Source organism: Euleptes europaea, chromosome 18 (genome assembly GCF_029931775.1).
Source record: "Euleptes europaea isolate rEulEur1 chromosome 18, rEulEur1.hap1, whole genome shotgun sequence".
NCBI classification, from domain to species: domain Eukaryota; kingdom Metazoa; phylum Chordata; class Lepidosauria; order Squamata; family Sphaerodactylidae; genus Euleptes; species Euleptes europaea.
In genome coordinates this window covers 30,520,554-30,534,237 of record NC_079329.1, presented here as the reverse complement: position 1 = coordinate 30,534,237, position 13,684 = coordinate 30,520,554, and the positions used below count along the sequence as shown (strand labels likewise).

At 44.4% G+C, this 13,684-nt stretch overlaps 1 protein-coding gene across 1 annotated transcript; it reads right to left on the bottom strand.

The window, feature by feature from the left end:
- Window positions 1-1,890: 1,890 nt before the first annotated feature.
- Window positions 1,891-13,684, bottom strand: LOC130490962 (keratin, type I cytoskeletal 24-like). Its single transcript, XM_056864775.1, has 8 exons — window positions 13,097-13,684; window positions 11,460-11,542; window positions 11,131-11,287; window positions 7,693-7,854; window positions 7,478-7,603; window positions 6,436-6,653; window positions 4,438-4,502; window positions 1,891-2,213 (listed from the first exon to the last, which is right to left on the bottom strand). Exons 1-8 carry the CDS (start codon window positions 13,613-13,615, stop codon window positions 2,110-2,112), a joined length of 1,434 nt encoding a protein of 477 aa, XP_056720753.1. The 5' UTR covers window positions 13,616-13,684; the 3' UTR covers window positions 1,891-2,109.

Below are 13,684 nucleotides of genomic sequence, written 5' to 3'. Positions count from 1 at the left end.
ATTTATACTCATAGACACTTTGTTGGGGGAAAATGTTTTTTCTTCTTCCCTGACCATTACTTGTTGCTGTTAGTTTAAAATGTAGTCACCGTTTTGGTTTCATGCCGTTCTCTGGTTTTATGCTTGGATTTTATTTCTTTTTTGTGCATGGTTGTTTATGCTTGAGTTTTATGGTCTTATAAATCATTGATACTTGTGCTTGTATTTTAATTTGTTTTAAATTAGATTACTGATAATCGGCTTGGGAGTAGTAGCGGAGAGTGTGGGAGACACATGTTTTAAATTGTAGGTGGCGTGAATGTAACGTATATACTAGCTTGTCAAATTAACTGCCAAGTACTGCTCCCCAACACATTACCATGTGTTTTCAGAGCCGTCTTTCCGTTTTGTGCTTTGCACTGAACATTAGGACGCCAGTAATGTAAGTCGCATCTGTTGCAGAAAGTGTCAATTCAGTGATTAATTGGCTTGGGAAGCATTTATGGTTAAGAGTGTGCTGATGAAGTGTAGTGGTACAGTTTGATCCCCTTGCAAATGTTTGAGCTGCCTGTTTCCATCTTTTACTAACAAATACAAATTGCATGAGTCTATCAGTAGTAACTGGGGTTGCCAACCTCCAGGTGTGGCCTGGAAATCATGCAAAATTACAACCGTTCTCTACACTGCAGGTATCAGTTCCCTAGAGAAAATGACAGCTTTGGAGGGTGGACTGTCTGGCATTTTACCTGGTCAGGGCTGGTTCCAGATTTTGATGGGCCCTGGGTGGAGAGTGCTCAGGGGTCTCCCTCCCCTCCTGCTAGGGTTGCCAGGTCCCTCTTCGCCTCTGGCGGGAGGTTTTTGGGGCGGAGCCTGAGGAGGACGGGGTTTGGGGAGGGGAGGGACTTCAATGCCATAGAGTCCAAGGGCCAAAGCGGCCATTTCCTCCAGGTGAACTGATCTCTATCGGCTGGAGATCAGTTGTAACAGCAGGAGATCTCCAGGTACCAGCTGGAGATCTCCTGCTAACAGAACTGATCTCTAGCCAATAGAGATTAGTTCACCTGGAGGAAATCGCTGCTTTGGCAATTGGACTCTATGGCATTGAAGTCCCTCCCCTCCCCATACACTGCTCTCCACTGGTTCCACCCACTCTGGCAATGTTGGTCAGTCCAGGTAGCTAGGAGGGCAGGAAATGGTGCCCTAGAGTGCTTGCAAACAGTGGGTACATTGGAAGGGAATGCAGGCAGGTGGCAGAGGAGGTGTGAAGGCCAAGGCTGGTGGCAATGGGCCCTGGCAGATGCCCCACCTAAGGGTATGCTGATGCCCACCCTGTACTCGGTTGAGGTCTCACATGAACACATGAAGCTGCCTTCTACTGAATCAGACGGTTGGTCCATCTAAGTGAGTATTGTCTACTCAGACCGGAAGGGGCTCTCCAGGGTCTCAGGCGGAGGTCTTTCACATCGCCAACTTTCCTAGTCCCTTTAACTGGAGATGCCGGGGACTGAACCTGGGACCTTCTGTGTGCCAAGCAGATGCTCTATCACTGAGCCACGGCCCCTTCCCTAAGCTCTCCAGGGTCTCAGGTTGAGGTTTTTCAAGCAGATGCTCTACCACTGAACCATGGCCCCTTCCCCATACCACAACCTTTACACTCTACAACCCTAAATCAGGAATCAGTGGAGTCCCAACCCAGAGTTGGCAACCCTTGATGTGCCCGCTTGCACAGATAGGGTCCTGTGCGAAGGGTTTGCCATGGGTATCTGCTGCTCGCTGTTAAACACATTCTGCCTTTTTAGTACTGGCCAATACTTTCTCTTGGAGCTAAATGTAGTCATAGTAGGTAAGGCATCTTAGAAATCATTGTGGCTGTGTGGGGAGGAGGTCACTGAATACAGCGAGCACTTGTAATATGCAAATAGTAAAAAGGTTTATTGAACTATTCCAGCTACAGGAGATCAGAATTTCAGAATGCAGTTTTGAGCTCTGCTTAAAGAAACGTGGGAAGAAGAGACAGAAGTCAAGAAAAAGGCTTTCAAAAACTCTTGCATAGTTCTTGAAGTTCCTAAGGCGGGTTTCTTTGCTGGGACATGTATTAAAAGGAAGGACATTTTCGCACTCTCCTAATGTTTATTTAGTTGGTTTCTCTTCAACTGTTTTGACCTGGGATGAGACGACCCTGCCATCAACCACTTCTTCTACAATTGTCTTAACCATTCTGGTTTTCGTGGACTCTGTAAATGAAAAAAAGAAAAAAAGTAGTACCATAAGATGACCGTCATTTCTTCCATTATATACATTTTACTTTGTTCTTACAGGAGCAGACTATTGTTAAACGTCAGCACTGAGAGGGCCTAACGAATTATGATCGTGGCAGATTCAGGTTTTAGCTTGCTTCCAGTTTTCTATAAAGTGGGGTGGGTTTTTAAAAGTACACCAGGGGTATATTGGAGAGGGAGCCAGATTTGTCCGCCTTTGCTTTCCCCCTGAAACTGCTACTCAGCACCCAGTTTTCTCTATGATTGAAAATAACCCCCAACAGGAGATCCTGGTGCAAAGCCCTGCTTGCCGTGATACTCAAACTACATGTTATGACTTTTATCCTCCCACCTGACTTGACTTAAACAGTCACGCTTCAGGTGCAAGGAGCTGAATTTCCAGGGGTGGGGGCACTGAGCTCTGATTTGTATCAGAACCATGGGACACGGCAAGACAGGTCTTTAGTCTCACCCCACCCCCATCCAAAATGGCCTGGAGATGCTATTTGCCTCATTGGGGTACTGCGCATGAATTCCATCAGTAGATGTGTGGCTTTCCAATGTTCCCCAAGCCATTTCAGGTCAGGAAAACTTCATGGAGGGGCTGAAGCCCCTCCCCCTATCATGGTCCTGATCCAAATGAGGACCCTGCTTGCTTGGCCCAAGTCTAACCTACCTCACAGGGTTGTTGGGCAGGCAAAATGGAGGAAGGGAGAACCATATATGTTGCCCTGAGCTAACTGGAGGAAGGGTGAGATTTAAAAAAAAATGCAGATACAATGCAGCCCTAACAAGATCACTGGACTTAGAAGGGTGGAACTCTGTTTAGGATTGCACTGTAAATAAATTAATGAAGTTGCTAATGAGTAACAGTTTCTGGGAGAAAAGTGTGGGTTCATCCTGCCACTCCTGCTGCTTTAGGTATCTTCAGGACCAGGGCTGGATCTTGCCACGTTACAACTAGTTGTGCCCTGTAAGGCTAGTAAATTATTTGCATGGTGTCAAGCCTGTTAACTTTTAGGCACCATGTGAAGCATTTTTACGCTCCTAGATAATTTGCTGGGGGGGAAATGCAATGTTGAAGATGAACTGAAATTCAAATTAGCTAAAATGTTTACAGTGTCACTTAAAAAAACCAGGCAATTTAAAGTTCGCAAAAATCAGATTCTTCCAGTGATTTTAAAGTTGAACATAGGGTACAAATAGTCAGCTGATATGCCTGAGTTGTGAAGAAATAGTAGGTGGTGAAATTCAAGGCATATCTCTTGTGTGTGTGTGTGTGTGTGTGTGTGTAAAGTGCCGTCAAGTCGCAGCCGACTTATGGCGACCCCTTTTTGGGGTTTTCATGGCAAGAGACTAACAGAGGTGGTTTGCCAGTGCCTTCCTTTGCATAGCAACCCTGGTATTCCTTGATGGTCTCCCATCCAAATACTAAGGGCCAACCCTGCTTAGCTTCTGAGATCTGAGGAGATCAGGCTAGCCTGGGCCATCCAGGTCAGGACAAGGCACATCTCTTAAAGAACCTTAAACATAGTTTCGGAATAATTTCATTTCATCAGGATATCTTGGAAACTCTAGTTCTGTGAAAGAATGTTTCTACACATAGAGTCAAACTAGACATAGAGTCAAACTTGACATAGAGTCAAACTAGAGCGGTCATGGGTCCAGCCAAAGCCACTGATACCATTTTAGAGAAGATTTTGGCCCTTTAATACATGCTGTGAAAAAAAAGGACCAGAACACCTTGTGCCTGCCCTGTGCCTGTTCAAGTGCAGAAACAGCCCCCTGAGATTGTTTCAGTACTTGAAAAGTGTGTGTGTGTGTGGGGGGGGGAAGTCTCATGGTCCCCCTGTGCCATAGACCTTTTTTGAATGGCCAGAATTTTCTCTAAAAGGGCATCAGTGGCTTCGGGTTCAATCCGTGCCCACCATAATGTCTAGCTTGGCCCATAGAGTTGGGGAAAAGCTGGATCAAAAAGAAAGGGGGAACAGGAAAGTGTCATTCTGCACCCAGGACTACTAGTGGCAGCATACTGTGGGTAAGAGGGAAACGGGCAGAAGCAGAGGCCTGTCGGCTGGACACTGTGGCATGTGTGCATGTGACTCAGTGAACAGGGAGGTGGTCTGGGCGGATGCTGAGTTTCAACACTGATATGAAGCAATTAGCCAAAATGTTCTCTGTATATAGTATATATATTTACCTTTGCCAGAGCCTCCTGAAACCGTGGAACTGTAGCTTGCAGATCCGGAAGCTCCCGATCCAAAACTATTGTTGGAGGGGGAAAAAAAACTTGCATAGTTTCAAAACACGTAGTGCTGTTCTTTGCTTTTAAGTAAGCAGTTGTAGAATGGTTGTACTGATGTGTTTAAGGTAATATGACAATCTGTCCAGATTGCTTCTGACTTTTAAAAATCAAGTTAATGGGGATCACTTTTTTTTGCCATCCCATTGCAGATGACTTATGGTGCCCCTGTAGGGTTTTCAAGGCAAGAGACGTTCAGAGGTGGTCTGCCATTGCCTGCCTCTGCTTAGCAACCCTAGACTTCCTTGGTGGTCTCCCATCCAAGTACTAACCTGAGCCAACCCTGTTTAGCTTCTGAGAGCTGATGAGATTGGGCTAGGCAGGATCATTTATAACCCTATGCAGATATTCCAAATTTGCTGGGGGTGGGGGGAAGATAAGGATTCTGCCCACTGGCCTTGCTACTGATCTCCATGTATGGTTTTGAACTCCTGTTAGAGTCAGTGTGTCTGCAAACACTGCACTCTTATCTGTCTACATCTGTCTATCTGTATGCACTCTGTCTACATGTTGATTTGAAGGTCTGCGCATTGCCTTTGTTCAGGCTGTATACCTGCTATGCACATGTATAGTGCTTTGTGTAGACCAGTGGTTCCCAAAGTGGGAAGTACCACCCCCTGGGGGGTGGGATTACCTAGGGGGGCACTAAGAGGTAAGAGGGCAGCAGGGGGCGCGAGAGATGGGCCCCTTCAACTGTGTTGTTCACCAATTTACAATAGATCAAGCTATGGCACCATGCTGGCAAATTTGTTGGGAACTATCAGAATATTTTTTCCAGACTTTGAAGAGCTGGTACCACTGGATCAAGTTCATCAGTTTTGTTGAATAAATTTCAACTAAAAAGTTTTTGAATCTGATCTTGAATAGATGTGTGATTAATTGTTGCTGTTTTGAAATTTTATTGTTATTATCTTCTTTTGTGAGTCTTGCAAACCCCTATTTTGAATAATGCTTTTTATAGGATATGATAGGGGGTGCTGGGGTTGAATTTGTGGAATCAAGGGGGCGGTGGCCCGAGAGGTTTGGGAGCCACTGGTATAGACCATACTTTGGGTGGCAGGGCTAGTAGGTGTGGTTCCAATCTCCCCTTGGTATGTTGCTTCTCATTTTCCTCACTTCTAAGTTCCTGTTTCTTTGGGGAGGGGGTTCCCTGTTCAGACGTGTTTTGCTCCCTCTAGTGGTCAATTCGATATCAAACAGCTTTAAGTCTGGCATGAAACCTGCAGTTAAATCTGCAGGGACATATGCTGGACTTAAAGCTGTTTGATATCAAATCGACCACTAGAGGGAGCAAAACGTGCAGAACTGAGCGCCCCCAACCCCGTCTATTGGTGTATTTCGCCAGCAGGTAAAGACATTTTTGCTTTGTCCGGCATACCCACAAATCACGGTTACTGGCCTTCCTTCTAGTGTTATGTGTTTTAATTGAATTATTTTATAATTTTAATTGCAATTTTAAATATTCAAATGGTTAAATTTTTCATGTTTGCCTCCTTGTGGACCCTGATCGGGTGGCAAGGCAACATAATTTTTTTAAAAAATAAATAATAATATGAATCATATGGATGGGACATGAATGTAGGTATGGAAGGAGGTTGGGGGGACCTGACTAGGATGGGAAATGCTCTGTCTTCTATTTTGTATTTATCTTTATGGGGTTGCCATAAGTCAAATGTGACTTGATGGGAAAAAAAAGAAAGGTTCACAAGTGGTATGGCTTACTACCTGCCACTCTAACTTTAGTTAAATAGGAACAGAAATCTTTGTTATAATTTTTCTTGCAGCTGATGGGCAAAATCTTGTGCAAACATCCTTTGTTGCAAACAAATGTTATGTCCCTAAAGGAATCTGTTCTTGACATGACCCTGGTTCTTCAGTTGCATGTGAAATCCTTACCCTCCTTCTCCATCCAGTAGGCGGCGGTAGGTTTCAATTTCCCTTTCCAGACGTGTCTTGATCCCTAGAAGCTGCTGATATTCTACATTCTGGTTCTCCATTTCGGCCCGGAGCTGCATTAGCTGTTCCTCTACGCTACTGATCTGACCCTGCATTTGGCCAAGCTGATCGCAGTAATTTCGTTCTGTTTCTGCCAAAGTACCTTCAAGGGATTGTTTCTGTCATGTAACAGTTGGAGGAAAGGAGAGGTAAAGGTACAACACCAGTTAGTGAATACAGAAGAAGAGGTGTTTCAGCAAAATAAATAAATAATTTTTAAAAAGAAACACCTTAATTCAAACGAAGCTTATGAAATCCTTCCATTATAAAGTTTCCATTGCACATTTAGAGTTTATTAAAAGTTGTGGTTTGCCTTGTGACTCCTTTAAAAATGTCTCTTTTGGTTCCTTCCCTGTTCTTAACTTCTTATTTTCCTCTCTCATTCCTCTTAGGACCAGGGCCATTTATTTTGTATGATGGTTACTAGGAATTGATACTGTTGACTTGATGCTAACGCTCCAATGTGTCACAATTTGAGATGGTGGCACATCATCTCCTGGAAGGCCTTCAAAATGTGGATTATGTTGAAAGATAACCATATTGCCAACCTGTCATACACCGGAATACTTGTCAAACAAGCTGTTATGCCAAATAATTCATTACATCAAAAACTGTTGTGTGATTTGCTTCCCTCCTCTAAAATAACAGATCTTTACACTAGCATAATTTTCACAGCTTTTTCTCTACTAGAGTTGCCAGCTCCAGGTTGGGAAATACCTGGAGATTTTTGGGGCAGAGCCTGAGGAAGGTGGAGTTTGGGGAGGAGAGGGACTTCAGTGCCATAGAGTCCAATTGCCAAAGCGGCCATTTTCTCCAGGTGAACTGATCTCTATCGGCTGGAGATCAGTTGTAATAGCAGGAGATCACCAACTACTACCTGGAGGTTGGCAACCCTATTCTTTACCATTTAAAATAATGGGACCTCTTATCATGATATACCTACCATGGCAAGTTGGGCCTGCAATTCCAGTTCCAGTGCCTGCAGAGTCCGCTTCAGATCGGTGATCTCGCTCTTGCTTGAGCTCAGTTGATCCACATTGGCAGATATCTCTTGCCTCAGAGCTCCAACCTGCGAGGACAGCCAAACCGGAGAAGCATTTTAGTGGGTTAGTAAAATGGAACGTTTCCTGTGCGCTTTGGGCTAGGGAGCTTCCTTGCCTGTTTGTTGAACTGTTCTTCCGCCTCTCTGCGATTCTTGTCTGCAAGTTCTTCATACTGGGCTCTCATGTCGTTCAGTAGCTTAGTCAGGTCAATTCCTGGTGCAGCATCCATTTCAACGTTGACATCGCCACTAGCCACCCCTCGGAAGCTCTTCAGTTCCTGCAGAAAGAGAAGCCAAATAGATTTTAAGCATTCCTATTACAGGCTATCACAGTACGGACCATAAAACCACAATCCACTGAGAAAAGGGGATCTTCCACCTGCAAATCCCTTTGGGATGTATCCAGTGACTTCCTTCGGCTAAGTGCGGAGTCTGATGAAAGAAAATTACTCACTTAGAAGAAGGGATTTGTTGTGTTGGGCCATACCTGCTTTTCTGCTGACAGAAGAGGCAGAAGGTTTCCCTTTTGACCACCAAAAAAGGTATGCCAGGGATTGTAGGACTGGCATGGATAAAAGCCATGCAGGACAGTGTCTGTAGTGAGGAGGTGAATGGGTGAGATCAATAGGAAAAGTGGATAGGATCTAACTCATGGATCCCCAGCACTGTTGAGCGTGTGGACACCTTTGGGATTTTTGGAGGGTGTGGTGAACGCCACTCCAAAATGGCTTCAACAGGAGGCAGAGCCAAACTCAAAATGGTTTCCTGGATCCTGGCCCAACACCATAACCACACTACACCATGCTGCCTCTCTATACATACTATACATACACAATCATATAGCGCTCAACTGTTCCTTGTGTGGGACATTTTTGCATTTGGCAGAGATCTACCTTCTCTCCAAGTTGTGAGAAGTTGAACAGGTGGAGGAGTCTGGGAAGAAAGGACTGTGGTGAGCAAAAAAAGATAAATGCATGGCATTTTTGGACAATAACAGCTGAACTCCATCTTGCTTAATTATGAATTGTAGGTTGGCTATACGAGGAAGAGGAATTTAGTTTAAACCTATCTCTGTATTCTCCTATTTGACCACTAGATGGCAGATACATCTAACCTTATGGAATTTTCTTTCGACTGGGTAAAATAAAGGTTTGCTATAAAAGTGGTAAAAATGCAACTCCTACATTTCTGTACAGAATATGTATTTATATAGTTGTAAATGCCGGTTGTATTGAGTAGCATATTTAAATTATTTAAAATCATTTTAGAATAAGGCTTTATTTGAAACAGGGCAATTAAATCTTTTTGTGTGTGTGTGTGATGATATCACTTATTTATTTGGGAAATTTATATGCCGCCTCTCCAGAGACCTGCTGGGTTTTTTTCTTATTTTTTTATTGAGAGAAATTTTATATTCAGAGAAATTAAGAAAGCGAGACTATTTCCCGAACTATGAACACATAAAGCTGCCTTATACTGAATAGGACCCTTGGTCCATCAAAGTCAGTATTGCCTACTCAGACCGGCAGTGGCTGTCCAGGGTCTCAGACAGAGGCCTTTCACATCACCTACCTGCCTAGTCCCTTTAACTGGAGATGCCAGTTATTGAACCTGGGACCTTCTGCATGCCAAGCAGATGTTCTACCACTGAGCCACAGCCCCTCCCCTTTTGGTAATCTTTTCTCAGCGCAAGGTTATCTTTTACTGCTTTAGAGCAGCTAAATGTTTTGCAACTTCACTGTAATATGGTACAGTTTCTTTAAAACCACTCGAGAGGTTCAGTTCAATGGTTTTAAATTTTTAAACAAGTACACTATTGACTGTTGCTTTACTAACATAAAGCTTCTTAAACTGTGGGTCGCAAGCCCATATGGGGTCGCATAACTAAATGTGGGGGTCGTGAATTTTTTTTTTAAAAAAAATAAATTTCTTTATGATTTATTATCAGTAAATGTTTGATTTGTATACCTCTTTTATATACCTATATACCCAGGGTCGCATAAAAATTTATGGGGTGAAAAGGAGTCGTGAGTGGAAAAAGTTTAAGAAGCCCTGTACTAACACACATCCTGCTTTAGAAACTAGTGCCAGAAAAGCTACTACAGAATAAAAGAATAGATCAAGTCAGTAAGAGAATTTGGCAACGTGGAACAGTGATGGAGAAGGGAGCAGTACTTAAGAGAGTGAACCTTGCTGTGAGAATAAGGGTAGCGAAGACGGAGGTTCTGTGGCTCAGCCGGGGCGGTTTGGGGACGGGGGTGCCGGCTCCCGGCTCTTGATGCTGTAAAATTAACACCTGCGCCTGCTGTCAAGAGCATGGGTGTGATCCTTGATGCCTCCTTACCTATGGAGGCTCAGGTCACAGCCGTGGTCAAGGCAGCATTTTTCCATCTCCGCCGGGCCCAGCAGCTGGTGCCTTACCGCTCCTGCCCAGATCTAGCCACGGTTATCCATGTGACGGTCACCTCTAGGCTAGACTACTGTAACTCGCTCTACGTAGGGCTGCCCTTAAGACTGACCTGGAAGCTCAAGCTGGTACGAAATGCGGCGGCGAGGCTCCTTACTGGGGCCTCGCCCCGAGATCATATACAGCCAGTGCTCCGACAACTGCACTGGCTCCAGCTGGAGCATAGGATCAGGTTTAAGGTGCTGGTTTTAACCTTTAAAGCCTTACACGGTCTGGGACCTTCATATCTTCGGGACCGTCTCTCCTGGTATACCCCCCGAAGAGCATGACTCTCTGCTGATAACAACCTGTTAGTGATCCCCTGGCCCGAGGAGCCTGCGGCTGTCCTCGACCAGGGCCAGGTGGAATGCTCTACCTAGTAACATCAAGGACCTGCGGGACTGAAGACAGAGCTATTCCACCGGGCCTATGGTTGAGGACAGCCGCAGGTGAGATCAAGTGAGATCAGTGCTGGTCTCCCTACTCCCTCCCCCCCTTCTTCTTAACTTACAATCAATGTATTGTGGGGGGTTAGCCGACCTGGTTTTAGGTATTAAGTTATGGTCGGCATGATCTGCGACAGTGGGCTCTTTACTCTTACGGCAGCCATCGTTTTATAACTAAGGGAATGGTTTTAATAGTTTTATGTATTTTATAGTCATATTGTAAGATTTTTAAATGCTGTAACCCGCCCTGAGCCCGGCCTTGGCTGGGGGAGGGCGGGGTAGAAGTATGAAAATAAATAAATAAATATTCTGCAGGTATACAAAGGTGTCTCTTTTCTTCCACTAAATGCTGGTTGTGTATATCTGCGTGCTTTTGTACGGAATCCCAGTAGTGCTGGAAACCACCAAGGGCGAACTTCTCTTTTGTTTCAGAGCATATCTCTGTCGCTAGCAAAATGTCTTGGGGGATTCTCAAAGCCAAACATGACTTGCCGTGGTCTGTTTCCCTCTTTTCTCAGCTCTGCCCTGGGACGAGTGAGTGATGAGAACTTGTCTTTTTGTTAGGTTGGGAACTCTGTAACCATTCCCTCCAAGGGCAAGAATTTCTTACTCTTCCTTGCCTAGGAGTGGCAAAGGAGCTTTAAAACAGAGTTTACTCCTACCTCTTCGTGGTTCTTCTTGAGGTAGGCCAGCTCCTCACTCAGGCTTTCGATCTGCATCTCTAAGTCAGACCTATTCATGGTCAGGTCATCCAAGACTCTCCGTAAGCCATTTATGTCACTCACCACGCTCTGGTGTAGGAACAATTCATTTTCATACCTGTAAAGTGAATGCAGGGATTATAACGGCAGAATATATTGACTGAAAATCACATGCATTTAAAATCAAGGGGCATTACATGTTAGGTTTTTGCTTCTTGCCAAGTTGGAGGAGGAAATGTGCATGGATGAAGATTTCATTTCCTTGTCCTTGCCAGGAATATGGTACTTACTTAAGTTTGAAATCATCAGCAGCCAGTCTAGCGTTGTCAACTTGCAAGACGATTCTGGCATTGTCAATAGTAGCTGCAGCTATCTATAATCAAACATATGAAACGTAGTTGCGGTAATTCCTAAATATAGTATTATTATTATCTTCATTGGTTTGTATTTATTCAATATTTTTAAATTCTTTATTTACTTTATAGCATCATTTTTATGTACTTCATTTTTAACACCAGCATCTTCTATAGTTTCCCACCCCAGCAACATTTGGCATGCTGGACATTTTACACCAAATTAATAGTCAGATAATATCCTTTAAATGCTATTGCTAGACTTGAGAATTGGGAGGAGAAAGAGGCCATTTATGCAGGGTCGATTTTGATGCTCGCTCAAAGCTCCTTTTTTAAAATCCGACCTTTAAAATGACTATTCACGGTCCCGATGCAAGAGGAGAAAGTCAAACAAATTCCACTCCCCCACTTGCTTTCTCCTTCGTTTGCATAGCCATTAGCAGTAGTCGTTTGCATAGCTAAGCTACGGCTGTGAACCTGCATGCTTCCTTCAGTGAATGCTTCGATGTGGGGGCAGAGCAAATACAAAAGGTCGCATTAAAGGAATGCAAAGCAGGTATGCGCTGGCTTCACAGTGACGTCTGGAATGACAGTTCAGTGTGAAGAAATTTTTTTTTAAAATGTGGGGCACTTCAGTCTGGAATGTGCTGCTAATTACCAAGCACAAACGGCCAGAGAGTGGTTTCACTGATTTCACTAGGCTTAGACTGATTTCAGGAGGCTGAGAACGGAGTAGCTCTGCATAGGATTTCACAGTTAAATCTGCAGGAATTTTGATGGTGTAGATATCAAAATAGAGATAGCTGTTCGGAGGGAATCTGCCTGAACACAGAGCACAAAAGGCCCCCCGGGTGAGATTCCAGAAGATAATGTTGAAGGGCTGTGCTGTTCAAATCTGTTCATTTCTTACCTTTCCTACTTAGGATACAACCAATCCAACTATGTATCTGACAGCCCTATTAAGAATCATCCATTATAGCCCAGATTTTACATGGATATTATTTTTGCTGTCAAGTCACATCCGACTTATGGCGCCCCCTGGTGGGGTTTTCAAGGCAAGGGACATTCCGAGGTGGTTTGCCATTGCCTGCATCTGCATCACGACCCTGGTGTTCCTTGGAGGTCTCCCATTCAAATACTTTTCAGGGTCAACCCATGGATTGTAATTGCCAAAATTTCACACTTGGATTTGCTGCCTCTCATTAAAAAAGATGTATGATTATCAGTTATTTAACAGTTAATTGCTTTACTGATCTAAGTATGCAGTATGAGTGGAAGCAGTGAAGCATGTCTAGAGATGGACAATTTATTTTATTCTGATCCAACAGTTGCCAGTAAAGATTTACAAAGGCCCAAAGGGGACTCTGCCCTGGCAGGGAGCAGCGTTACTCCTATTACCTCTGACAGTAATGGTTACCTGGAGCTGCGAAAATGTTACCGATTAACTCTTCAGCCTTATTAAATAGAAGAAAGTATAACTTAATTATGAAACTGTATATGGACCCAGTTATACATCAGCGTAATATCTGATGACCGAAATCAGGGTATTTGGCAAAAGCATTTAGGTTACTTACTTGATTCCGAAGGTCTTCAATAATTCTGAAATATTTGCTATAGTCTCTGTCAGTGTCAGGAGTGCTGTACTTTGCATACCATTCCTTGATTCTGAGTTCCAGTTCTGTGTTTGCCTCTTCAAGAGCATGCACTTTGCCCAGGTAGTTGGCGAGGCGGTCGTTGAGATTCTGCATAGTTTGCTTCTCACCGCCAGTGAGGAGACCGCCATCTCCCCCTCCAAAGCCACCACCAAAGCCACCAGCAAAGCTGCTACCCCCACCAAGGCCACCTCCATATCCTCCACCAAGACTACCTCCGTATCCTCCACCATGGCCACCTCCGTATCCTCCACCAAGGCCACCTCCGTATCCTCCACCATGGCCACCTCCGTATCCTCCGCCAAGGCTTCCTCCAGCAAAGCTGGAGCCACCACTGAAGCCTACACCACTAGATAATCTGACAGATCCTCCGCCACCCCCTCCAAGACTGTATGAAGAAAGCTGTCGGGAAGAGCCAGAGGTGAGCATAGAGAGAGCCATGGTGTTTGAGCAAGAAGTGTGACCTGTCCTATCCCAGCAAGGCAAGCTGACTAGAAAGAGTGCGTCGAT

What these genes read in the sequence shown, in the direction of transcription:
- LOC130490962 (XM_056864775.1), bottom strand. Translation starts at nt 13,615, where the DNA reads ATGGCTCTCTCTATGCTCACCTCTGGCTCTTCCCGACAGCTTTCTTCA. An exon ending in TCAAGAAGAACCACGAAGAG is followed by an intron (nt 7,855 to 11,130) that starts GTAGGAGTAAAC and finishes CTCTTTCTGCAG; the next exon opens with GAACTGAAGAGCTTCCGAGG. An exon ending in TGCAGGCCCAACTTGCCATG is followed by an intron (nt 6,654 to 7,477) that starts GTAGGTATATCA and finishes GTTACATGACAG; the next exon opens with AAACAATCCCTTGAAGGTAC.